At 47.2% G+C, this 24,120-nt stretch overlaps 2 protein-coding genes and 1 long non-coding RNA gene across 7 annotated transcripts; 2 read left to right on the top strand and 1 right to left on the bottom strand.

The window, feature by feature from the left end:
- Window positions 1-1,875: 1,875 nt before the first annotated feature.
- slc35g2b (solute carrier family 35 member G2b) lies at window positions 1,876-7,943 on the top strand. Its single transcript, XM_049749182.1, has 2 exons — window positions 1,876-2,168; window positions 6,121-7,943. The coding sequence occupies exon 2, from the start codon at window positions 6,147-6,149 to the stop codon at window positions 7,395-7,397; it is 1,251 nt and encodes a 416-aa protein (XP_049605139.1). The 5' UTR covers window positions 1,876-2,168; window positions 6,121-6,146; the 3' UTR covers window positions 7,398-7,943.
- Window positions 7,944-8,546: 603 nt separating this feature from the next.
- Window positions 8,547-10,250, bottom strand: LOC125985932 (uncharacterized). The gene is made up of 2 exons (XR_007487497.2): window positions 9,805-10,250; window positions 8,547-9,172 (listed from the first exon to the last, which is right to left on the bottom strand). It is a non-coding gene; the product is annotated as an uncharacterized lncRNA (long non-coding RNA).
- Window positions 9,054-23,842, top strand: nck1b (NCK adaptor protein 1b). 5 transcript variants are annotated; one of them, XR_007487492.1, is made up of 5 exons: window positions 9,072-9,221; window positions 15,902-16,143; window positions 20,436-21,181; window positions 21,255-22,603; window positions 22,682-23,842. XR_007487492.1 is itself a non-coding variant. In XM_049749191.1 (4 exons), the coding sequence occupies exons 2-4, from the start codon at window positions 15,918-15,920 to the stop codon at window positions 21,453-21,455; spliced, it is 1,173 nt and encodes a 390-aa protein (XP_049605148.1). In that variant the 5' UTR covers window positions 9,054-9,200; window positions 15,902-15,917; the 3' UTR covers window positions 21,456-23,842. The 5 variants fall into 5 exon arrangements, 4 of the variants coding, with proteins under 4 accessions (XP_049605148.1, XP_049605146.1, XP_049605147.1 ...); XM_049749191.1 differs by having other exon boundaries at window positions 9,054-9,200; window positions 21,255-23,842; XM_049749189.1 differs by having other exon boundaries at window positions 21,255-23,842.
- Window positions 23,843-24,120: the final 278 nt, after the last annotated feature.

Raw genomic sequence — 24,120 nt, forward strand, 5'->3', positions numbered from 1 at the left:
TTTAAAAAATTATCTGCTCCAATGGTTGCAACTTCCATTAAAAAAAAAAATATTTGATCACTCTAACCTGCTCATTTATTAGTATTAGCCCCAGACTCTAATTTTCAAGCTTCCTTTCTTTGCGGTTTTATGGTGGAAATTTTTTTTTTTATATAAACATAAAAAAAAAAAAAAATAAACACAGAGGGATTGCTGGAAGCCTCTTCCCTTCATGCATATTTTAAAAGGCCCCATTTAGAAAGTGTTGACCTCTCCTTGCATGTATGATTCATAGAATCAAGTCTCAGGGGTTGATCTCGATCTGCCATTGGCCCAAAACTAGCATCACGTTGTTTGTCATACCAAACGTCAACCATATTCAGAGCTAAAGTAGCTCCTTTATTATGTATACAACTTAATTTCGGATCATTTATCTCAAATGGAATCGAACAGATGGTAAGAGCGCCTCGTTTATTTTTTTATTATATTCCAACTAACGCTTATCAATTGGCTGTAGGTCAAACTAATTACCTGAGCTTGGACTGCTTCACTTACCGCTGATGTTTTTTTTCAAATTAAGCTCCCTGCGCACTGAGGTCCACTTAAAATTTGGAAAGTACATCAGGAAAATATTTTCTAAATTTCGGCGACGGCTCTGTCACAATAATTCGACCAGGGCTGTGCAGTTGCGCGGTCGGTGGCGCGCTGCAGTTGCACGATCGGACAAAAATGCGCAAATGAAAAAAAGCTTGGAACGGATTGAAATTTTTCCATTATTTGTAGTGGGAAAAATAGATTCGTAATTCGAACGATTCACTTCTCGAACCACCTTCTGGAACGGATTGTGGTCGAAAACCGAGGTTTGACTGTATTTCGTTTTGAGTCATGTCATAAAAGCAACACATGGGAATAAATAGAAATTTTAAAAAATTGAACAAAACCTTGTTGGTTTTTTAGCTCCACAAAGGCGACAATGGCATTTCATGACAGGCGGTCTGACGTTCATTACAATCACAGCTCGTGTTCGCTGTATAGAGCGCCTCATCTCATTTTAGTCCTTTCAAACTCCCCCGTCAAAAACTTACGGCCGACCTTTCATCACAGGGGCGGTTGCTCCACGTCAGGCCGTCAATATTCTCAGATAAATATTTTCACCCCTGCTTTCACGCTGATGAATCACGCCACCTTTCTCAATGTGGTACCTTTATGTCGGTAATAATTAAAGTGGCCCTTGAGGTGGCTTCAATGCTGAACCAAAATATGATCCCGTTAGATTTGTTTTAATTGTGTTTAATGAGAGGAGTCAATAGGGAATTATGTCAATCGTTGCAAGATGTGACTCCACATAAAAAAAATATAAGATTAAAGCGTCATTTACGAATGAGCTCGTGGGCCTCTGTTTAGGTGTTAGCATAACACTTCCAGCTCTCATGAGGTTCTTTTAAAAACATGTGGCAATGTTTACTTGAGTAGCTTATACACTAGACATATATTTTTTTTATCTGAGTAAAAGATAAAAAATGACCCCACACTTGAGAATTTAGAACAAAAATCATTGTTAAAAAAATCACCCTATTAATGGCTGTGTCAGTTGCTAGCCAAAACAGCAGCCCATACCAAGGCATCATTCTCTCTAAATAATTTACGTGTCGTCGCATTATTAAAAAAATCATCTTTCATGCAGATAAACTCTCTGCATGGCAGACTCTGCCTTTCTTTGCTAACCCTAACAGCAGCATTATGTTCTGGTTGCTATGCCACCAGTCATCATCGCCAAGGTAATTAAAAAGAATCTCCACCAAGTAGGCTATCACGTCATATTGCCGTCATCAATAAGCCCCAAAACTGTTTGCTGAAGCACCACAGAAAGAGGAAGAGGAGGGACATCCTCCCGCCCCTCACTCCCCTCCCCGTCCTCCATACTCAGCCTCAGCATCAGCATCACCAGCAGCAGACCCTCAGCTTCATCCTCATTATCTTCATCATCCCTGAAGAGCGCCACGTTTCGGAGCAAGAGGAGCGTCGAGAGCGCGCACCCAGCGACCCCCCTCTCCACCTCCACCCTCCGTTCAGACGCGCGCTCCACTCCACTTGTCGGAAGGGGTTGGAGATGCATGGAGAAATGGCTGGTGGGAGAAATTACGCCAAATCTTCTTTTATGACACCCGGTGCAGTCTTAAGAATATAAGGTAGGGGATTTTTTTCTGTATATGAGCGGTTCAGATTATAAATGTGTGTGGCCAAATGTGTTTTAATTGACTCCTCCTAGAAAGCAGCGCATTCTTTTTGTCTTTATTGTAAACCCACTGACGCATTAACCATTGCATTGTGCTTATGCTCCTTCATAACGATGAAAATGTATTTTCTCGTATATTACGAGCAATCAATATTTGACAACGTGCGTTTGTAATAAATCTGAGCTCTACTGTTTCAGAGGCGAATAATAGCTTGTGTCTGCCCCCTGGTGGTCTTGACGCCCGACACGGAACTTAGAAGGAATTATTAATGTTAATATGTCACGAGCAAAAGAGAGGGGAGGCGTTCATTAGCTTTTTACCCTTTCAACCTTTTTATCTCTTAGTGTTGCCATGCTATAAATGGACTACAGTGGTGTTGTGTATGTATGTGTGCTCGTCTTATGTAACGTCACCCCCATCGCACTGAATCAGTCTCACACCACTCGCTTACGTGAGGCTGCATGGCGTACACCGCAATATTATGATCACTTGCACAAAAACTATATTAAATTGATCATCAAAAGAGATTTTCCATACATGTGGGTGGGGCATAGAAATGTTTGATGGTCATTTGGGGGATTTGTCAAGAAAACAATATCCCTGACACAAGTTTCACAGATTTAAATGAAATCGAATGAACTTGTCTATTTCTATTAAAAAAAAAAAAAATCTATTCAGCAGGAAAAATGAATTATAGGTGAGGGGCCAGACAAAGCACGACTCACACAAGCCCCTTATGAAGAAAAACATAAATGGATTTTGTTTTCCCTCGCCCGGACGCGGGTCACTGGGGCCCCCCTCTGGAGCCAGGCCTGGAGGCGGGGCTCGAAGGCGAGCGTCTGTTGGCCGGGCCTTCGCCCATGGGGCCCGGCCGGGCACAGCCTGAAAAGGAAACATGGGTCCCCCTTCCCATGTGCTCACCACCTGTGGGAGGGGTCAAAGGGGTCGGGTGCAGTGTAAGCTGGGCGGCGGCCAAAGGCAGGGACCTTGGCGGTCTGATCCCTGGCTGCAGAAGCTGGCTCTTGGGACATGGAATGTCAACTTTCTGGCTGGAAAGGAGCCCGAGCTAGTGTGCGAGGCAGAAAAGTTCCGACTAGACATAGTCGGACTTGCCTCCACACACAGTTTGGGTTCCGGTACAAGCCCTCTCGAGAGGGGCTGGATTCTCTTCCACTCTGGAGTTGCCCACGGTGAGAGGCGTCGAGCAGGTGTGGGTATACTTATTGACCCCCGGCTGGGCACCTGCACATTGGGGTTCACCCTGGTGAACGAGAGGGTAGCCTCCCTCCGCCTTCAGGTAGGGGGACGGATCCTGACTGTTGTTTGTGTCTATGCACCAAACGGCAGCTCAGAGTACCCACCCTTCTTGGAGCCCCTCTGGAGGAAGTGCTGGAAAGCGCTCCTTCTGGGGACTCCATCGTTCTACTGGGTGACTTCAATGCTCACGTGGGCAATGACAGTGAGACCTGGAAGGGTGTGATTGGGAGGAACGGCCACCCCGATCTGAACTCGAGCAGTGTTCTATTATTGGACTTCCGTGCTCGACACGAATTTTCTATAATGAACACCATGTTCAAACATAAGGGTGTCCATGTATGCACTTGGCACCAGGACACCCTAGGCCGCAGTTTGATGATCGACTTTGTAGTCATGTCATCGGATTTGCGGCCGCATGTTTTGGACACTCGGGCGAAGAGAGGGGCGGAGCTGTCAACTGATCACCACCTGGTGATAGGTTGGCTCCGATGGTGGGGGGAGATGCCGGTCCGACCTGGCAGACCCAAACGCTCTGTGAGGGTCTGCTGGGAACGTCTGGCAGAATCTGTGGTAAGGGATGCCGTCAAGCTGAAGAAGGAGTCCTATCGGGCCGTTTTGGCCTGCGGGACTCTGGAGGCAGCTGACAGGTACCGGATGGCCAGGCGGAACGCGGTTTTGGCGGTTGCTGAGGCAAAAACCCGAGCGTGGGAGGAGTTTGGCGAGGCCATGGAGAATGACTTCCGGACGGCTTCGAGGAAATTCTGGTCCCCAATCCGGCGTCGCAGGAGGGGGAAGCAGTGCAACGTCAACACTGTTAACAGTGGGGATGGTGTGCTGCTGACTTCGACTCGGGACGTCGTGAGTCGGTGGGGAGAATTCTTCGAAGACCTCCTCAATTCCACCTACACACCTTCCATTGTGGAAGCAGGGCCTGCAGACTCTGAGGCGGACTCTCCAATCTCTGGGCTCGAAGTCACTCGGTGGCAAGGCCCAGGGGGTGTATGAGATTCACCCGGAGTTCTTATCTGGCTCTGGATGTTGTGGGGCTGTCATGGGTGACACGCCTCTACAACATTGCGTGGACATCTGGGACAGTGCCTCTGGATTGGCAGACTGGGGTGGTGGTTCCCCTCTTTAAGAATGGGGACCGGAGGGTGTGTTCCAATTACAGGGGAATCACACTCCTCAGCCTCCATGGTAAGGTCTATTCAGGGGTGCTGGAGAGGAGGGTCCGTCGGGAGGTCGAACCTCGGATTCAGGAGGAGCAGTGTGGCTTTCGGACTGACCGTGGAACAGTGGACCAGCTCTACACCCTCGGCAGGATCCTCGAGGGTGCATGGGAGTTCGCCCAACCAGTCCACATGGGTTTTGTGGACTTGGAGAAGGCGTTTGACCGTGTCCCTCGGGAGGTTCTGTGGAGGGTGCTACTGAAGTACGGGATGCCGAGCCAAGTGATAAGGGTGGTTCGGTCCCTGTATCACCGATGCCAGAGTTTGGTCCGCATTTCCGGCAGTAAGTCGGATTCATTCCCAGTTAGGGTTGGACTCCGCCAAGGCTGCCCTTTGTCGCCGATTCTGTTCATAATTTTTATGGACAGAATTTCTAGGTGCAGCCGAGACATTGAGGGTGTCCGGTTTGGGGACCTCAGCATTGCGTCTCTGCTTTTTGCAGACAACGTGGTGCTGTTGGCTTCTTCAGGCCGTGATCTCCAGCTCTCACTGGAGCGGTTCACAGCCGAGTGTGAAGCGGTCGGGATGAGGGTCAGCCCCTCCAAATCCGAGTCCATGGTCCTCGGTCGGAAAAGGGTGGAATGCCCTGTCCAGATCGGGGATGAGATCCTTCCCCAAGCGGAGGAGTTCAAGTATCTTGGGGTCTTGTTCACGAGTGAGGGGAGGAAGGAGCGCGAGATCGACAGGCGGATCGGCGCAGCGTCGGCAGTAATGTGGACTCTGTACCAGTCCGTCGTGGTGAAGAGAGAGCTGAGCCAAAAGGCAAAGCTCTCAATTTACCGGTCGATTTACGCTCCTACCCTCACCTATGGTCACGAGCTATGGGTCGTGACCGAAAGAACGAGATCCCGGATACAAGCGGCCAAAATGAGTTTCCTCCGCAGGGTGTCTGGGCTCTCCCTTAGAGATAGGGTGAGAAGCTCGGTCATCCAGGAGAGACTCGGAGTAGAGTCGCTGCTCCTCCATGTTGAGAGGAGCCGGATGAGGTGGCTCGGGCATCTCATCAGGATGCCTCCTGGACACCTCCCTGGGGAGTCCCTCCTAAAGCTGCTGCCCCCGCGACCCGACCCCGGATAAGCGGAAGAAGATGGATGGATGGATGAAAAATTAAGTGGACTCACTTGATTTGCATGAGTGGGCCATAAAAAATGATGGCAGGGCAGATTTGGCTGCGTTTGACACATGCACTTTATATCATTTTGTATGTATGTCAACGGCTGTGCTATTTTTTGTTGTGTGTGTGGATAAGTGAAGAAATATGCAAATATGGCTCGACTCGCCGAATTAGGTGAAGGCATAATCACGGGTGAGATGAGAAACATATTTAAACATAAGAGCAAATGTGATGAAATCTGCAGATTTTCAAAATGGATTAATAGGACATGCTAACGAGCTCTCACTTTTTTTTTTTTATTCAGGTTTAAGTTTGGCTTCTTGACGAAAGATGGATGAGTCGTTGTCCTCGCTGCCGTACAGCTCCAAAAAGCGGGTCAAGATTCACCCGAACACGGTGACGGTGAAGTATGCCACCCATTTCCCCCAGCCGGGCGACGAGGGCTACGATGACGCCCCCTCCTTCGAAGATTTTGGCGCGTTCGCCGAAGCTAACGTAGGGAAGAGGCTGATGGCAGAGAGCAAAGGTGGGAGGACTTTGTTTGGAACCATGGAGACCCAAGCCAAGCCGTCCAGCGCCCCCAGGGACAAGGGGGTTGGTGGGCAGTTGGCCAGCTTTGGCGAGGCCAACGTGCTGGCGTCTAGGGTGACCTGGATGGCCCTTTTTGGGGCGGCGGTCGCTCACGGCTGCGTGGCCTTGATCACCCGTCTAGCTTCGGACCGCTCCAAGGTGCCCTCCCTGGAGTTGCTCTTCATCCGCTCGGTGATCCAGGTGCTTTCCATCCTGGTGGTCTTCTACCACCACGAGGCACCCTTCGGACCCAAAGGCTACCGTCTGCGCCTCTTCTTCTACGGCGTGTGTAACGTCATCTCCATCACATGCGCCTACACCTCCTTCGCCATTGTGCCGCCCAGCAACGGCACCATCATGTGGCGTGCCTCCACCACTGTCTTCAGCGCCGTGCTGGCTTTCCTGTTGCTGGATGAGCGTTTGGCATACACGGACGTCGTCACAGTGGTGGGCAGCGTGTTCGGCCTGTGCCTGGTCATGGTGCCCAACGTGGCGGATGAGCAGAAGTCCAGGCTGAATTTTTGGAAGGAGGCGTTCGGCTACACCATGACAGTGATGGCCGGCCTGACCGCCGCCCTCTCCATGATCGTCTACAGAGCTATCAAGGAGCGCGTGAGCATGTGGACGGCCCTCTTCACCTTCGGCTGGACGGGCACCGTCTGGGGCGCGTCCACTATGTTCATCATGCAGGAGCCCATCATCCCCCTCGACGGCGAGACTTGGGGCTACCTGATCGGGATCTGCATCTGCTCCACCGTGGCGTTCCTGGGCGTCTACTACGCCCTCAACAAGTTCCACCCGGCCTTAGTGAGCACCGTGCAGCACCTGGAGATCGTGGTGGCCATGTTCCTGCAGCTCATCGTGCTGAGGATGATCCCGTCGGTGTACGATGTGATTGGAGCCCTGGTCATCATGATCAGCGTTTTCGCACTCACCGGGCTCAAGCTGTACCGGGTGAGCAGGGCTGTCCGGCAGGATTACCAGGAGATCCTTGACTCTCCCATCAAATGAGATTCATCTTGGTCCTAGTCTTCCTTGTTTACAGCGGTGGTTCTCAAACTGCAGTCCTTGGATCCCAGAGACGTTCACGACCCCTAACTTGGAGGTGATAATTTAGGGGTCCCTGGACCCAAAAAGTTTTAGAACTGCTGGTTTACAGTGTTTGCTTGGTTGTGCAATTCAAAGAATGTCTGTGCCGTCATCAGATGAATTTTTTTTGTATTGCCGTGCCAGTCGTTGGAAGAGTTCTAGTCGTGTAACTAATGTCTTAATATTTGTACATAAAATAGAAAATGTGGTAAGGTGATCTTTTCATTCTGTGGGTGTATTAAAGGAGACATATTATACATAAATATTGGTTATATTATATATTATATAAGAGACCCAATAACATGTATTCAAGCAATTAAAAACTCAGTTTTTCCATAATATGTCTCCTTTAAGATTCTAAAGGTACTTTGAAGCATAACATCAGTCAGATGTTTTTATCATGTGGTGTGTCAACAACTCATTTAATCCAGTCACAGTTGAACAATAAACGCAAATACCAACAACCTATGAAGATGAACTTTTTTTACATTCTGAACTGAAGTTAACCTCTACATAAGAACACAACAGTCACAGTCATGCCAGATGAATGATTTCATTGGGCAGTTCAACTTCTGCGGTTTCACTGTATTTTTCCTTAGTTTCTCGTCTACAAAGTGCTAATCTAAAGAGCTCTGCGATGTATTTGACATCGGCGTGCTTCTGTTTGCTTTCTTACTCGTTGAAAACATGTTCCCTGAGGCCCTTATTAAATTACCCTGCCCTCTGATGATAACATGTGGCCATCTGTTACTATCCAGCGTGTGACTCACGTTGACTCCTGAGTCAGCCGGTTTGCGCTATTTCCCAGAGGGAACGTACACTCTCACAGTGTACTTACCAAAATGTTCGTTACAGAGCGCACCCTCCTCACCGTCGACCCTCTCGCATCACGGGTCCGGGGCGCGGCTGCCGGTGGCTATCGACCATTGCGCATCCCGCGTCTCGCGCTCCCTCGCGCGGTGGGTCGGCGCGAAGGAGGACGTGCATTTATGTCACACACCATGTTTTCATTTTGACTGCTGCAGCAGTCATAGCACAGATGTTGACTGTGTGTCATTTTTACTCATCACAAAGCATTTAGTGTTGGTTTATGAAATAATTCAATTTTTAAACATTCACAGTCGCGATAAACTCCATCACAATCGGTACAACTTTAATTCAATTTAAAATAAAAAATACGTCACGTTGCATGTTTGCTTCCTTAGTCAATGTTGATCACCTCAAATCAAAAGGTGAATTTGGCAAAAAAAGATTATACCTCCAACAGATTTTTTTTCAATCAAATACGTTTAGGGGAACGCAAACTTTAACTTTAGTTTTTTTCCCCCATTTAAGATTAAATTAAAAATTGTTAACGTAGAATGTCTTGCCAGTCTTCCTAATGTGTGCAAAATCATTACGTTCGTGCAATGACGTCGACAGATGTCAAGAGATTGGCCAACCCATTCGTCCAATCAGAAGGGCGTTCATTCCTAAAACCAGCCAATGGCAAGAGATGTAGGTGGGACCTGGCGTCTGAACAGATTGCGGTGAGGCTAGCTACATTTAGCCTAGCATAAGCTAACGCCGCCAAGCTATGACATGCTTGCAAACACACAGCCATGCTACTTGCAACGGCGGCTAACGTAGCCCCTTGACGTGGAGAATCTTTAACTTGGCCGCTCTCCGACGACGTCTCCGGGCCGGTTTGGGGACCACTGCATTGGGAGGGAGAGACAAAAAAAGGTGACTGTCGGCGAGAAGAAGGTAGGTAAGGCGTGACTTGTAAAATCAGTGGTGCCGCGGTGAGGCTCGTTATCGAGACAAGGCCCGAGGCTAGCTCTTTTTCACTTCACCGTACGTAACCTTCCTTCACTACGGCGGCTAACCAGAGGCTACTTTCTCCTGACTCCAATAACCGTATTCTGTTACTAAAACTCAGCAGTCGTATTATTGGCGTAGCAACGTAACGCGACGTGCTTGTAGGAAGTCACCGCAGGTTAAATTGTCGCAATTGTCTTAATATGTTTTATTTTTATTTTGCTGATGGGGAAAGAAGGCAGTTAGCATCTTCGTCTAGCATTTTCCAATGAGACGCCCTAGTTCAGCGGTCCCCAACCTTATTTGCGCCACGGACCGGTTACGTGTCAGAAATATTTTCGCGGACCGGCCTTTACCTACATAAATAATACATTTATATAAATAATACATTTATAACAAATATATAAATACGATGAAATAAAATGATACGACTGGTCTAAAAACAAGTATAAACGACTTTTTATTTATTCATTTATTTTAAAGTAATTATTTATTTATTATTTATTAAATTTTTATTAATAAAACTCACCATTACGTTGAATTAGTGGGGGCACTGAGCTTGTTTCTCAGAAACGAGCCGGTCCCATCTAATCGGAGACAATGACACTCGAAGTGGTAAAGGTTTGTCTTTTATTGCAGGATGCTTGGTCTCCATTTGTCGAAGCAGTTTAAAGGCCTAGAGACACCGATATATGTACAAATCGGTTTTAGTTAGCTTATGGGCTTATAAATATAAATTGACGATCGAAACAACGAAAAGGAAGCTGTTGCTCTGAAAAATTTAATTTAAATTTGCCGCGCAGACGAGTTTGACTGCACCGAGCCGCCAGCCAGAAGTGACGTCTCATGACGTCCCAAGTTGTACGCGTTTAGCTTCAGTGAATGTAAACAAAAAGAGAAGAGGGGCCAGCGCGGAGACGTCGGGCCAGGCTTGCGGCCAACCCAGCTCGCCGAGCCGTGCGTTCCATTCTCCTGGCGTACGTTCGTTCGCGGGACGACAAGATGGGTTGCGTTCGCCTGATAGGATCCACGAACCGGACAGTGCATGCCTGCTGTGTGCTCCTGTTGACAGTGGCCTGGTTGACTGTCATCTTTCCGGACTCTGCTGTGCATCGGGAGCGGCTAGCGTGCTATCACTCTTATTGTTCATCTTCTTGTTTTATTTTTCCTGTGTTGTTTACTTGTATGTGCGTTGTGAACTCTGTCTTATCTTTCCGGGACTCTGCTGTGCATCGGGAGCGGCTAGTGTGCTATCACTCTTATTGTTCATCTTCTTGTTTTATTTTTCCTGTGTTTTTTACTTGTATGTGCGTTGTGAACGCTGTCTTGTCACCCTGGGATAGTGAGAAACGTAATTTCGATCTCTTTGGTTGTCTTGACATGCGGAGGAATTGACAATAAAGGAGACTTTGACTTTGAAAAGTATGTCGAAGCGTGACAGGAGGGGCACAATTCAGAAAACGTGCTCAGCTCGACGAAAAAATGCGATTTAAGCAATAAAATTAAAAATGCGTCTAAAACCTAAACCAAACGCTGCAGATGTTCATTTCTCCATGCGCAGTGGTCAACTCGGCACTCTAAAGCCCCCTGAGAACATTTTACTATGCCAACCTAACCACAGTGACTTGGAGAGACACAATTCAGAAAACGTGCTCAGCTCGTCGAGAAAATGCGATTTAAGCAATAAAATTAAAAATGCTTATAAAACCTAAACCAAACGTTGCAGGTGGTCATTTCTTCATGTGCCGAGATCAACTCGGCACTCTAAAGCCCCCAAGAGCACTTTTTACTATGCCAACCTAACCAGAGTGACAGGAGGGGCACAATTCAGAAAATGTGCTCAGCTCAGCCCAAGTGAACTGCTAGATTCATCATATTCTGCGTCAAAAGAGGTTTCTGAATCGGATAAAATGATGCTAATATTGCCGCAAGAAACGGAGCTGTCGCTATCATCTGCCATGTTGTTTGGGTTTGTTGACATCCAGATGTACAACTTATGACGTCACAGTAATGGCGCCGCCCGTGTGGCTTCGTGCGGGACCCGATCGATAAACTGGCATTTCATTTTAGCTTTATTCTTAGTAATCGTGTCCATTTTTAATTTCCAATGCGGCAAATGTGTTCACTTTATACATTCTATCAAATTCCGTTCTAATTGAAAAAAAGAAAAAGGGATGTCTCTAGGCCTTTAAAGGCTTCATTGCCTCGTTAGCTAACCTGTCGCCACATATTATGCAGAGTGGTCTTGGCGCGTCAGAGTCACCTGTGGCGATAAATCCATATTTTAAGTAGGGCTCCAGAATTTTTTTTTTTTAATGCAGCTTTCCTTTTCTTAGAAGTCGTAGCCTCTTCTTCCGTCTCCTCATTGGGTATTTTTCCCTTTCCGAAGAAGCTTTCCAAACATCTCTGTTTCTTGCTTATTTTTGCTTGCTTCGCGGGCTCGACTGAGGTGACGAGCGTTTTAACCTGAATCGACGGTAATTGGGAGAGAATCGCCAATTTTTGTACATTTCTCAAAATAAATTCTTACTCATTTTTTGCTAGCTTTGCGGGCTCGACTGGGGAAACTTGTCACGTGACTGGGACGAGCGTCTTGACCTGAATTAATTGTTCGTCGATAAAAATAAAAAAATAAAAATTCCTGTGTGGCTTGACGGCCCGGTACCAAGTGAACCCACGGACTGGTACCGGTCCGCGACCCGGTGGTTGGGGACCTCTGCCCTAGTTGAATTCATTATTTAATTTGGAAAAAACATAACATTTATAGATCTATAAATGATTACAATTTTTTTATGAGGTTGAAAGTTTTATATATCCCTAGTTTTTTTTCTATTTTCCCCCAGGTATTTTTTCCAATGGGTATTGTAAGGGGGCCCCAATTATTTGAATTTTTTTTAAATGCATATATTTATGGTTAGATCTTCTGTATAACTTTATCCTTATGTATACTTCTTTCAACGTAGCTTTAATAGTCCCTCATAGTTTGTGTAATTATTGTCTGACTGGTTGACGATCCTCTTGACAGTCTCTCATTAAGTTTTTCAAAGGGGGGAGTGAGAGACATTGACATTTGGTCGACTTAACGCGTTCTCGTAGGAGGTTAGGAAGACCTCACACATGGATACTGCAGACCAATTTGAGTTCTTTGTTTTTTATTTGCCCATTGAGACATTTTGGATGTGGAACCTCTAAAGAGAGAGACGTTTTGGATTTTTAGAGGCCGGGCTGTATTTTCTTTGTTTTTTTCTTGGGCTGCCAGGTCCTGACATAACTCACTTTCTCATACCTTGAAGAATTTGTAACTGCATGAAAGCTTTATTCAGTTCGGTGTGTTGACACTGCAACAGCAACGAGGCCAATTTTTTAATTTATTTTAAACGTTAATCCACTCACCCAGAGGCCGAGAGGTGTTGACCCAGACCACAACTGGGCTGTTTTTAATTTTTTGTTTTTTAGCTGTTCTGTCAGCTCAGGCCTTCTCTGTGTAAACGCTCACCAGCCCCAACTGCCCTTATTCGTGACAGCCCAAAAAGAAAAAGCTAATGTGGCTCAAAATTTCCACAATCAGATGACAAGCTGGAGATGCGCTCCTCTACAAAGTGGCTTAGGAAAGTTTCCTTTTCAATCATATGTTTTGTTTGAGCTTGTTTCAAGTTTCTTAAATGCTTTTAAAATCTTTAACATGTTTTGATTTTTAAATGAATGGCAAGAACATCTTACTTTCCCTTTTCAATTTAGTTTTTCTTTATTGACTCACTCTGTACATTTATTGCCGCCGGCTTGGTGTAAAAATGAGGAAATGTGCACCAAAATGTGGTCATCATTTTGAGTTTCACAATGACACCGCATATCTAAAATGTCCTCCGCGATTGCCCCAAACTGCTGGTAGCAATCTGTGGCCAACCTGTCTGCATGTTGTTGGTCTGACTTTTGTTTCACCAGCACGCAAACCTGGAATGCTTCCCGCTCCCAAGATACTCTTCCACAAGTTTCAACAGGCACACTTCCTTTTCCCAAGTGGCTTATTTAGTCCTGTCGCGACAGCACCCGAGGGCTCGTATTAGCCGGGATGTCGGAAGCTGGCGAATTCATTTCAGCAAACCCTCATCTACTATTGTCAACAGGCACTTTTGAAGCAATGATATTTTCCCGAATGCAACGAGGCTACAATCTCTGGCTTGGTCAAGCACATGACTTTCCCATCATCCGCTCAGCCTTGCGTCCACACTTCCTGTCTCACAGCTGACCCACCGAGTCTCTCATGACCCCTTTGCTGTGATGCTGCTGTGAGAATCTAGCCATGAGGTGCCGTCCTCGCGGAGCTCAATTGCGCCTGTCCAAAGCGGGCTAAAAATCCAGGATTGTAAGTCGCGGGAAGTGTCGCAGCGCCAGTGGGGGCGAGTGCGCGCACTGAGCACATTCCAAAAGACGAGAGCCCTGTGATTTTAGCGGCCTGTCACAGGGATTAGGTTACTGTCTGCCCCTGTGAGCTCACGCCGTTGCTGTGTCAGTAACTCAGCAATCTGGCTATGCAGCAAATACACCAACATCGCTCCCTAACAAAGATGGATCTATATTTGTCCCATTAGGCTTCAGGCCTGGTCGTGACATCATTTTTAGGACAGTCAGGGGCCATTTAGTGAAATCCAGCACTGAGTCGCTTTAGATGTCTTTGAACGGCGGCAGACGCTGGCGCTGCAGAGACAACCGGGTCGTGCCCGTAGCTGCGACCGGTTTCCTGAATGTGGTAATGTCAGTTTCAAAGCAACAACCTTGTAACTTGATTGTGTTCACTCGTCTGTGTTGTTCAGTGCAAATGTTGGCCTCTGACTGCAAGCTTTGCCGCAAGGCTCCATTTGGTTTTCCTCAGGTAACAGGAAGTGGTGCGCTTTCATTTGCTTGTTTTTGTCACTTCACCATCATGGATAGAAAGTGAGAAAGCCACACAAAAGCCTTCATTTGCCACCATACTTAACCACCACCCCTTGTGGTCTGACTGCCCATGTTGACCTTGACTTGACATTCTTCTCTGTTATTTTCAGAGTCCCCGCTTTTCCGGCATACCTATATAATGACCTATTTTTCGCAAACGTCCAAGGTTATTTGACTTGGACCACCGACTTAGCACATCATTTCCTTTGTGCCCTCCATACCTGGCAAATCCCGTTTTCACCTCGACATGCCTTTCCAAATAAATACAACCTCTTACAACAGCTTTTACAAGTTTCCGTGCAGGAAATTGTCCAAAGGGGGGTGCTGTTGCATACTTGCTTGACCTATTTTCAGAGTTATTATTTTGAGATGATGGAAAGAAAAAGATTCCAGCTAAAAGTGATTTTTTTTCTTTCTTTTCAAGAAAGCAGGGAGAGGGGGCGGGCTTAAAATGGTTAATTTAGCCTGAGAGAGGGAATTAGCCTGCCTTTACAGTGTGTGTGGCAAATGGACTGTAGATGCGACACCATTGGAGCAGTTTGACCCATCTGCCCCGGTGTTTTAGGGCTTTGGCTCGCCAAGAGGCAGCCTTGGCTGGCTGTGCAGCTTGCAGCTGACCGATTAGCTTGCAGCATCTGTTACCGTGTTTTTTTTTTTTTTTTTTTTTTTTTTTTTTTTAATCCTCCCTTACATCTGCACGGCGGCAAGTCACTGCAGAGTTGATGTGCAGCTGTGCAATGTTCAGCTTCCTCAGTAGCTGAAGGGAAGTGATACTCGGGTGCCGACTGAAATGTTGAATTATCTATTATAAAGAGAAGGAAGAGTAAAATGTCAACAGGCCATGATGACGTGACGGGATGTTGTAAGAGGATATTTTATATTTTACCACACAGCTTGGATGGATTTACATAAAACATATGTCGGCATTGTAAACAAAGGACCACTTTTTACATATAGTGCTGTATTTTTTTTTTGTAGTCTTTTGACTGTATCCCATAAATGTCTCAACACCTCCTAAAGATCTTCGAGGAAATCTCAGCTGCTGCCTTGCCATTATTTATTTATACTCCCACTCGTGGCTAATCGTGCTGAAAATTGCTTTAGCTCCCCGAGGTCCTCGCGTTTGCCCAAGGATCATGTTCTGGGCCGGTCCCAACGCCAGCTGTGGTTGAAACCTAGACCTAACATCAGTGGCTCAAATGAAAACCACGCCAAGAACTCTCGATCGATGAGGTTGGCGTCTGGTCCCTTAAGTCATGGAGCGCCGAGGTTAAAGGTAGAACCAACGAGCTGCTCGTGACATTGGAGCTGCTGCTCGCTCTCGCCAATGCTAGCCGACCCTTTCACATTAGCGCGTGCAGCGTAGCAGTGCCGATGGTGGAGTTTGTCACAAGACCTCCGATTGAATGTTGCTCTTTGTTTTTTTTAAAAGCTGGTAGTGACCCTCTTGAGAATGCCTGGGCAGCGTTGTTGCTCTTATAATGAGCAACTTCCCCGCCTTGACTTACTACACACAGCTAAACTCGCTTAAAGAAAGCAAATATCCAGTATTTGAGTTCAAGAGTAATGATTCCGCATTCTTCCCTTTTATTGTATTTGGACAAATCCATCTGTCATTTAGTTCAAACGTCTGCAAAACGAGCTAACGAGATCATGTAAAGAACTTCCATCTGTTCCTTGTGCTTTCTGTGCAGTTCCCCTTCACGCAAGATGACGGAAGAGGTGATTGTCATCGCCAAGTTTGATTACATGGCCCAGCAGGACCAGGAGCTGGACATCAAGAAAAACGAGCGTCTCTGGCTCCTCGACGACTCCAAGTCCTGGTGGAGGGTCCGCAACGCCACCAACAAAACGGGCTTTGTGCCGTCCAACTATGTGGAGAGGAAGAACAGTGCCAGGAAGGCTTCCATTGTCAAGAACCTCAAGGACACACTGGGTAAAGATCTCACACGTCGTTACAGGAAGCATGGTGGAGTTTCTCGTATCTGGTGCCACAGTGTGCAAATCTCTTATCTTCAGGCTATGGGAACATTGTCTTCCCCGTAGCGTGGCAACGGGCCTAAACCGATTTGATCTCGCCTGTGACTTTTAATGGCGCCCTTTCTGATGACCTTTTAATTTACAAGCACGGGATTGTTTTATTGCCGCACTTGGAAGCCGGCCCGTTGTGTGCAAGCGCGTAACGCGAGCCTCGCCGCAACTCCCCCACCTGCCACGGCGTTGGTCCGTGAGCTAAGCGCAGGTGAACAGCTGCACGAGCGGGCGGCGCACTAAACGCGCTCGTAGACGCGCTCGGCTCTCAGGTTTACATCCGCCGAAGTTGAGCTGCAGAGCGCTGAGCAGCTTGTAAAATTATAATTACAGTCGTAAGGAGCTTGTAAATACGCCAACCTGATCTATTAGTAGATTTGCGTATTTTTCAACTGGCGAATTGTGGGTGGTTATCACTTCTTTTTTTTTTTTTTTTGAGTGAGAAACATTTAATTTAAGAAAAAAAAAAAAACGGCCACAAACACGTTTGTTGGGCGTGCTGTGGTGTCATCCTCCTAAAAGAATGCGTCAGGCTTTGGTGTGTGGAGGAGAAAATTCATGTCAAATTTTATTGCAGTCATGCGATGGCTCGGTCCATGAATCACCCGGTTGGTAGTCCCCCCACCCTCCCAGAGGAAAACATTTACTTTGAATTCCAAAAATTGGCCACCCAAAAATAGCTCAACGCCTTCCTTTTACGTCTTTACATCTCATTTTCTTCTGACTTGAGCACCCACCGCTCCAGCTCCTTCCTTCTTCCCCTCTCCATGAGGGCCTCCCCGGCTCTAAATCTTATTGGCTCTTCCCCGGTCACATGGTCTGGGGAGTGGGCGCCCCCCCTCGCCCCAGCTCTCTGGGTGTTCACATGGAATAACTCTACAGCTGCAGTGGGAAGCAAGAGCAGCCGGGCGACGGATACCGAGAGGCTGGGCGGCGGCGGCGAGACAAAAATGGACATGGCTAACCTATTCAAACACTTCTTTCGTAAGTTCTACACTTTGCTCGGTACACACCAGGGTCCTCCTTTAACGTCGGTGGTCTAGCTTTTTTGTAGCTTTCTCACCTTTCCTGGTTAGACCAGTTTTCTCTTTTGCTTTTTTTGCCGTTAAAGCTTTATTAGTCAAGTCTTCTCTTAGAAATGTTTGTGCTAATATGTTGACAGAGCACGGGAAACGGGGGGGGCGGGGGCGTCCTACACATACACACACACACTGGGTGGATATTCCCTTGAAAATCCTTCTGCCCAAGCTGAAGCCTGTAATTGCCTCAGCTATCCTTCTGTCTTGCTTTTAAGTACATAGCCACGCCGCAACCCCCCACCCCAACCCCCTCGCTCACTCGCTACTCGTGTCCTGCAACTCGACAGATAGCATTGTTGCTGTTGAAGACCCGCGCGCCACTTTTGTTTGGGGAACATCTCAAGACGCTCTGTTTCCTTTCATGCTCCCCTCCCCGGAGCATTTGATTCTGGGAGGGCCCCCACGCACGCATCGCCCGACCGCCCGCCGGTCATGAGCTATCGCTGCTCACGTAGAACAGTGTGGTCATTGTGTCGGGTGCCATCTATTGAAATACAACCCCCTCCCGTTCCCTCTTGCCATCTACTGCACCTCACAAACTTATCAGAGGAATGTCATTAGTTCGAGCCCTGTTGATCTTTTACAGGCTCTCTGTCGCGCACACTTCTCCGTCATCTCAGGCTACTTCCATGTTGTTGTCGAAATGGATTACATAAAGATCAGCTAATAAACTAGTATTTTTCCAGAGGGGGGGGCAACTGGGGGGAAAGTTAGCTCTGTCCCCTCCCTCTGTTTTCCTGTTTCTCAGTGAGCGGAAACTCTATAATTTGAGCCACATTTCTTACCTCCGCTGTATTGGAGGAGAGCTGGCCGGAGAGGAAGTGCACAAGTCAGAAGGAAGTTGAATCATTGTGCAGGGACTTGCATGTTCCCGATGTTTTATGCTAGCGCCGATGGTGGAATGCGGCGTTGCGCTATGTCTCTCGAACGCAACGAATCAAATTTGCAGTTAAAGTTTCTCATTGTCTGCAATGCGCTCGTGACAACACATCGGCCACTTCACGAGACGCACTTTTGAAGTGGCTGACGGCAGCCTCGGGCGGTCGCTCGCCTCGTCGCCCTTTGTTGACAGCGCCCAGTTGGCATGTATGAAGTGATAATTATTATTAACCTGGTGATCCTGAAAGGGGGATCCTTCCATCTGTGGTCCCTTCTCAAGGTTTCTCATTTTCCCCTGGCAGGGTTTTTTTGAGTTTTTCCTTGCCCTTTTGGGATCTTATGATCAGGGGATGCTTTGAGAATGTGAAGCCCTTTGAGACTGTTTGATTTAGGGCTATACAAATAAACTTGACTTGACTTGACTTGAAGTGATAATTATCACATCTAATGTGCTTTGTAAAGTACCGCATTGTCATTCCACTTCATACCTGATACCGAAATGCTCCGCATTCCCTGAGGGGTGAATTTGATTTTTATCACGGCGTTGGGCCGTAAAGACTTTTTGATATATTATTTGAGTGGCCAAACTCATGACTTAAATGACAATGTTTTCAGTCACCTTACTAAATAGTCATAAATGAAGAGAAGAGATTTAAGATTGTAAAAAATTGTTACGGGTGGTCATATAGGCTTTACGCAAAAATGCTGCAATTTTCAGCCAGTCCGAGTGAGCCCATTGTGTCCCAAGCTTGGGGGATGTCCTGGCTTTTTGTCAGACAGCCTGACGCGGGGTGTTGACGTCCACAGAGGAAGAGACCTGAAATGAAGGGAAGCCGGGGGTCGAGAGGGCCGCAGACAGACAATGGACAAGCTGCCAGTAAAGGCACAAAACAAAAGCAGTTCCTGTGTGCGCCTCTTGGACGAACAAACACCCGTCGGCGCTTGGGACACGTTCGATCTTCCCCCCCTGGTGCCGCAAAAGTAAACATTCTCCTGTGGGCTTTTTGATGCTCATTAGCATACAAATGTTATGCTGACTTTTTTTTGTCAGTAGAGATATGCAAATAGAAGTCAATAAAGACTGCCTACCTGGATCTGTGCACTACATGCAAATCCCAACTTTTATCACACTGACCCAGTTTAAGCAGCTAATCAAATGAGGTGGCCTTAGGCACTATTCTGTTTTCCATGCAAAGGCTTCATACAAGGAAGCAGAAACGAATCCCTGACAAGGCATCGGATACCCGGCCAGTTAAGCTAAAACTCTCTGTTCAGCAACCAGAGCTAAAGATGTTTTATTTCTGCAGTGCTGACCCCAAAAACTTGTTTGGAGCTCCGGCAGGCAGTGACGACGGGGCTTCCAGCAACTCGCACCTGATAAAACATCCCATCAGGCATGTTGCGGTTGAACATGTTTCATCACTTGGAGGACAAGTGTTGCATGAGTCAGGCATGAGTAAAGCTGACCTGTTTGAAGTCTGCTCTTAAACGCGGCGCCGTAACTAATAACAGGCTCTACCTGGAAGCGGTCCGGCCTCTTTGCACTCGTGTCGCGTTGTGTCCAAGCTTCGGATCCCTTCCGGACAATTCGTCCGCGGCTTCTCAGAAAATAAACGCATCATCCATCCAGCCAGCATCGTTGTGGAAAGTCCACCCTGTGTAATTTCAACCAGCTGACTTTTGATTATGCGAGTCTTGCAAACGTAATCAGAACGAGAGTTTTCCTACATCACATCATCGACCCGCTGATAGCGTTGTTGTTCTGGCTCCAAGAATGATCGCCGCCCCGTCGCGTTGCTCTTTCGCGCCGTTTCTTAGGTTGCAATCAGAGTCCTGCCTGGAAGCGCTCTACCGTCTCCCGGAAAGCGGGAACAAAAGCGTGACCCGCATCATCTGCGAACGCGCCACGCTGCCAAGTGAAAATTCTTGTCCCGGTAAGACTGAGATCAGGCGTGCCAAAGCTTGGCCTCGGGATTCCGCCAGAGGAAGAGAGGGGTGGGCCAGAGGATCTGCTAATCTCCTTTTTTGGATTCCACTAGACCTTCCGAACTCAAATACAATCCCTTGCAGGGGGCTAATCCATTTATTTGGATTTCTCAATAAGATCTGGACTGAAAGGAGGAGTCCAGTTGCCCCCCCACACACACACACGCACACAATTTGAGTTATCTCTGGTCTGATTAATGTGTACCTTCCTGTTGCTAATGCTAACTAACGCTCACCATTGATGGTTTTCCAGGAATCGGGAAGGTGAAGAGCAGGAAGGGAGGCATGAGGGACACGGCATCCAACGTGGACGCCGACGTGTACGCAGACAACGGCGAGCGGCTGTACGACCTGAACCTGCCCGCCCTGGTCAAGTTCAGCTACACGGCAGAGCGTGAGGACGAGCTCTCCTTGGTCAAAGGCACCCGGGTGGTGGTGATGGAGAAGTGCAGCGACGGCTGGTGGCGCGGCAGCCACAACGGACGCTCCGGCTGGTTCCCGTCCAACTACGTGACGGAGGACATGGACGGGACGGCGGGGGGAGGGGGCTTGGGGGACCCGTCGGGGTCGCTCTCGGAGAAGCTGGCAGCGGTGGTGAACAGCACGGCCAACGGGAACCAGGTCTTACACACGGTGCAGGCGCTCTACCCCTTCAGCTCAGACAACGACGAGGAGCTGAACTTTGAGAAGGGCGAGGTGATGGAGGTGGTGGAGAAACCCGAGAACGACCCCGAGTGGTGGAAATGCCGCAAGGCCGACGGCCAGCTCGGCCTGGTGCCCAAGAACTACGTGACGCCGCTGGACTCGGGCTCCCACAAAACCACGGCGGGGCCCGCCGGCCCGCCCACGCCCGACTGTGACTACATTTCGCCGTCCATCAGCGGGCGATTCGCGGGCAAGGAGTGGTACTACGGTAAGGTGACGCGCCACCAGGCGGAGGTGGCACTCAACCAGCGAGGCACCGAGGGAGACTTCCTCATTCGAGACAGCGAGTCATCGGTGAGTTAATATCGGCCGCCGTTGGGTGATTTTTGAGAATCTCGTCTGTAAACCGATTGGTCATGTCTTCCAGCCAAACGACTTCTCGATCTCGCTGAAGGCGCAGAGCAAGAACAAGCATTTCAAGGTGCAGCTGAAGGAGAGCCTCTACTGCATCGGACAGCGCAAGTTCAACTCCATGGAGGAGCTTGTGGAACACTACAAAAAAGCGCCTATCTTCACCAGTGAGCAGGGCGACAAACTCTATCTGGTCAAGGCCCTGTCCGCCTCCTGATTCCCCCCCCCGCCCAACACACACACACACACACACAAAACACAATCCCATCTCGACACACACACTTGTAAATGACACACATACACACAGACAGAGACCGGAACACACACTGACAGCAAGACTGAAGGCTTGACACGTCATCAGGACTTTGTAAGCCTGGTTGAGCATTCCAAGAGGAGGACGGACGGGAAAAAAGGCGTGAAAGGAGGAAGGGTGTTGGGAGACACACAAAAAAGACTAAGGACTCCTGAGAGCAGACAATGGACCTCTTGGCCACTTATTTATGATGTGATCCAGATGTTTTCGCTGGCAGTCGTATATTTCCACCTCCATAGCTTAGTCGCATTTAGTTTGTGGCAAACGTATATATAATCTTTTTAACTGTTACTTTTTAAAATGTGACTTTTATTTTAACTATAGAGCAAGCCCCCCCCCCCCGGTATGAAGCCCCCGGATTTAGATCTGAAGGTGTTAAGGTGTCTAGTGAAGCGACCAAAATATATTTATTGATTCTCTTGGTTGTGAAAATAATGGACAGCTTTTGTTTTTATTTTTTTGCTGTATTTTTTGAGTGGGATCCCAGAAACTTCAAAGCCACAAATGATCTGAATACTTTTTTGGGGGGGCTTTTGCATTATATTTATTTCATCCTTAAAAGGAGACTTGTGCTTTTTTTTTTTTTTTTTTTTTTGCCAAATCTCTATGCAGCTCTGGAAATGGGTCTGGTGGGAAAGCCTGAGGGGGGGGGGGGGGGGGGGGGATGTCAAAACATTCATCATCTCAGTAGAGCCGTGGGCTAAACTGAGTCCCAAAGATGATGTCACTGCGCTAAATTAGCATGGCTGCAGGGGAACCAAGTAGGGGAGGTCGCTGGATGTGCTTGCTTGGCTGTACGTTACAAGTGGGAGAGTCCATCTGCTGGAAGTGTGGGAGTGTGCTGTTATTTATCTCATTGAAAGTGTCGTGTCGTAATCCAGATTGAGCGCTGCGCATCTGTGTTTCTTTGGATGATGATTTGTCCATCTGCTTAAGGAGGAAGAGGGAGCGGAAAGAGGAGCCAAGGAAGAGGAGAACGACGTCCCGTATAGTAGCGCATCTGGAATTCTGCTCGGGCAGGGAGAAGGGGAGACTATCTCTGTGTTCTCCAGGTGAGCGATGACTCGCTAAAGAGCCCAGTCCATTCCTGCTTTTAGATTTATGATGAGCTGATCTGGTTCACATTCCAGGATGAAACATCCGGAAGGTTTTTATCCAGTAAATGCCTTTTTCTCCCTGCAAAAATCTAATTTTTCACAGGATTCACGTTACATTGCCCCGTTAGTATGAATGACTCTTACATCATTGTGACACTGCAGAGTCTTTTGAACACATTGGAGGATTTGGGAGATTTATTTTTTTTTGTAATGTGCCTTCACACCTTTCTGTCAACCAAAGTTATGTTTTATTTGTTTTTGGCGGTCTACCGTGTTCACTTGTAATGCTGCGTGACATTTGTTTTTAAAGCAGGGGTGAGGAACATAATGGCCTTAGGGTCATATGTGGCCAACCAAAGTCTGAGCATTTTACTTAGCTGGCCAGTCAATTTTACAAACAAATAAACCAGTTTAACCCCAAATATGCCTCATTTTTTTCCCTCCTAATATGTCATGCATATGATCCATGGAGGACTTAATTAAGGTTCTCTACCTCTGCTTTAAAGCTTTGCATGTTGCATGGGATGAGTTAAAGGATGCTTGTCCTTGATTTTACCCCCCACCCCCCTGCATAAAATGCCCGTTGTGTAGTTTTCAAGTGTCCTTACATTGCAAACATGAAGTGAATGCCTACATGTACAGTTGAGAGGACGTACAGATGTGATGTAATCATGGCCGGAGCACCTCAAGTGTCACAATTGTTTGAACGTTTCATTCAATTTTTATGTTTATTTGTTTTTACAGTGTAACAACATACAATAGATGACCTGTAAAAGTCTCATGTAAATGTTGGGTGTTCAAATACAAGGATGACAGAATCTGCCAATGTTTGAGATTCGAATATAACAGATATAGCTTTTGTCTCTGCACCAATGGAGACGTCATGAGCAGCTGTAAAGAACAAAAGTTTGCTTAAAAAACATCGGTAGCCACAGACAAATGTTCTAAACAAGTGACCCTTGTTAACGTTGGTGCTTTTGTGCTGCTTACATTTTATTTTCCTCTCTTCCTGTGCGCCAGAGTGAAGCAAACACATCCATGCTGATGTGGAATAGTATAAAAAGCAGTGCTGTGATATTTATTGTCAATTGTCATGCTCTTTAAATGCTGTTTTTAACGGAGGGGAGATCGTGTTCAAGTGTTTATTACTTAGAAGAGTTTATTTCAGAGACGTAATAAACAACATAAAACTAAGCCATGCGATTGTATTTTAATGTGCCCAAACATTCTATGTCGTTTAAATCATCTGCTGTCAGTGCCTTCAAAGGGGAACATTGATGTCAGTCAAATGGGTTTGTTTGTTTACCTTTCCGTATATCGTTAACCACGCCCACAACTTCCTGGTCTATTACCTTGGAAAACACTGATTGGTCCGCTCCAATTAGGCAATCGCGTTTTGCTTGCGGCGTTGACTTTTAAAGCAAAATGGCTACTCCCCTCAATGGAAGAAGTGGACGAACGAAGTGTAAAAC

The sequence above is a fragment of the Syngnathus scovelli genome, chromosome 18 (assembly GCF_024217435.2).
Source record: "Syngnathus scovelli strain Florida chromosome 18, RoL_Ssco_1.2, whole genome shotgun sequence".
Lineage (NCBI taxonomy): Eukaryota > Metazoa > Chordata > Actinopteri > Syngnathiformes > Syngnathidae > Syngnathus > Syngnathus scovelli.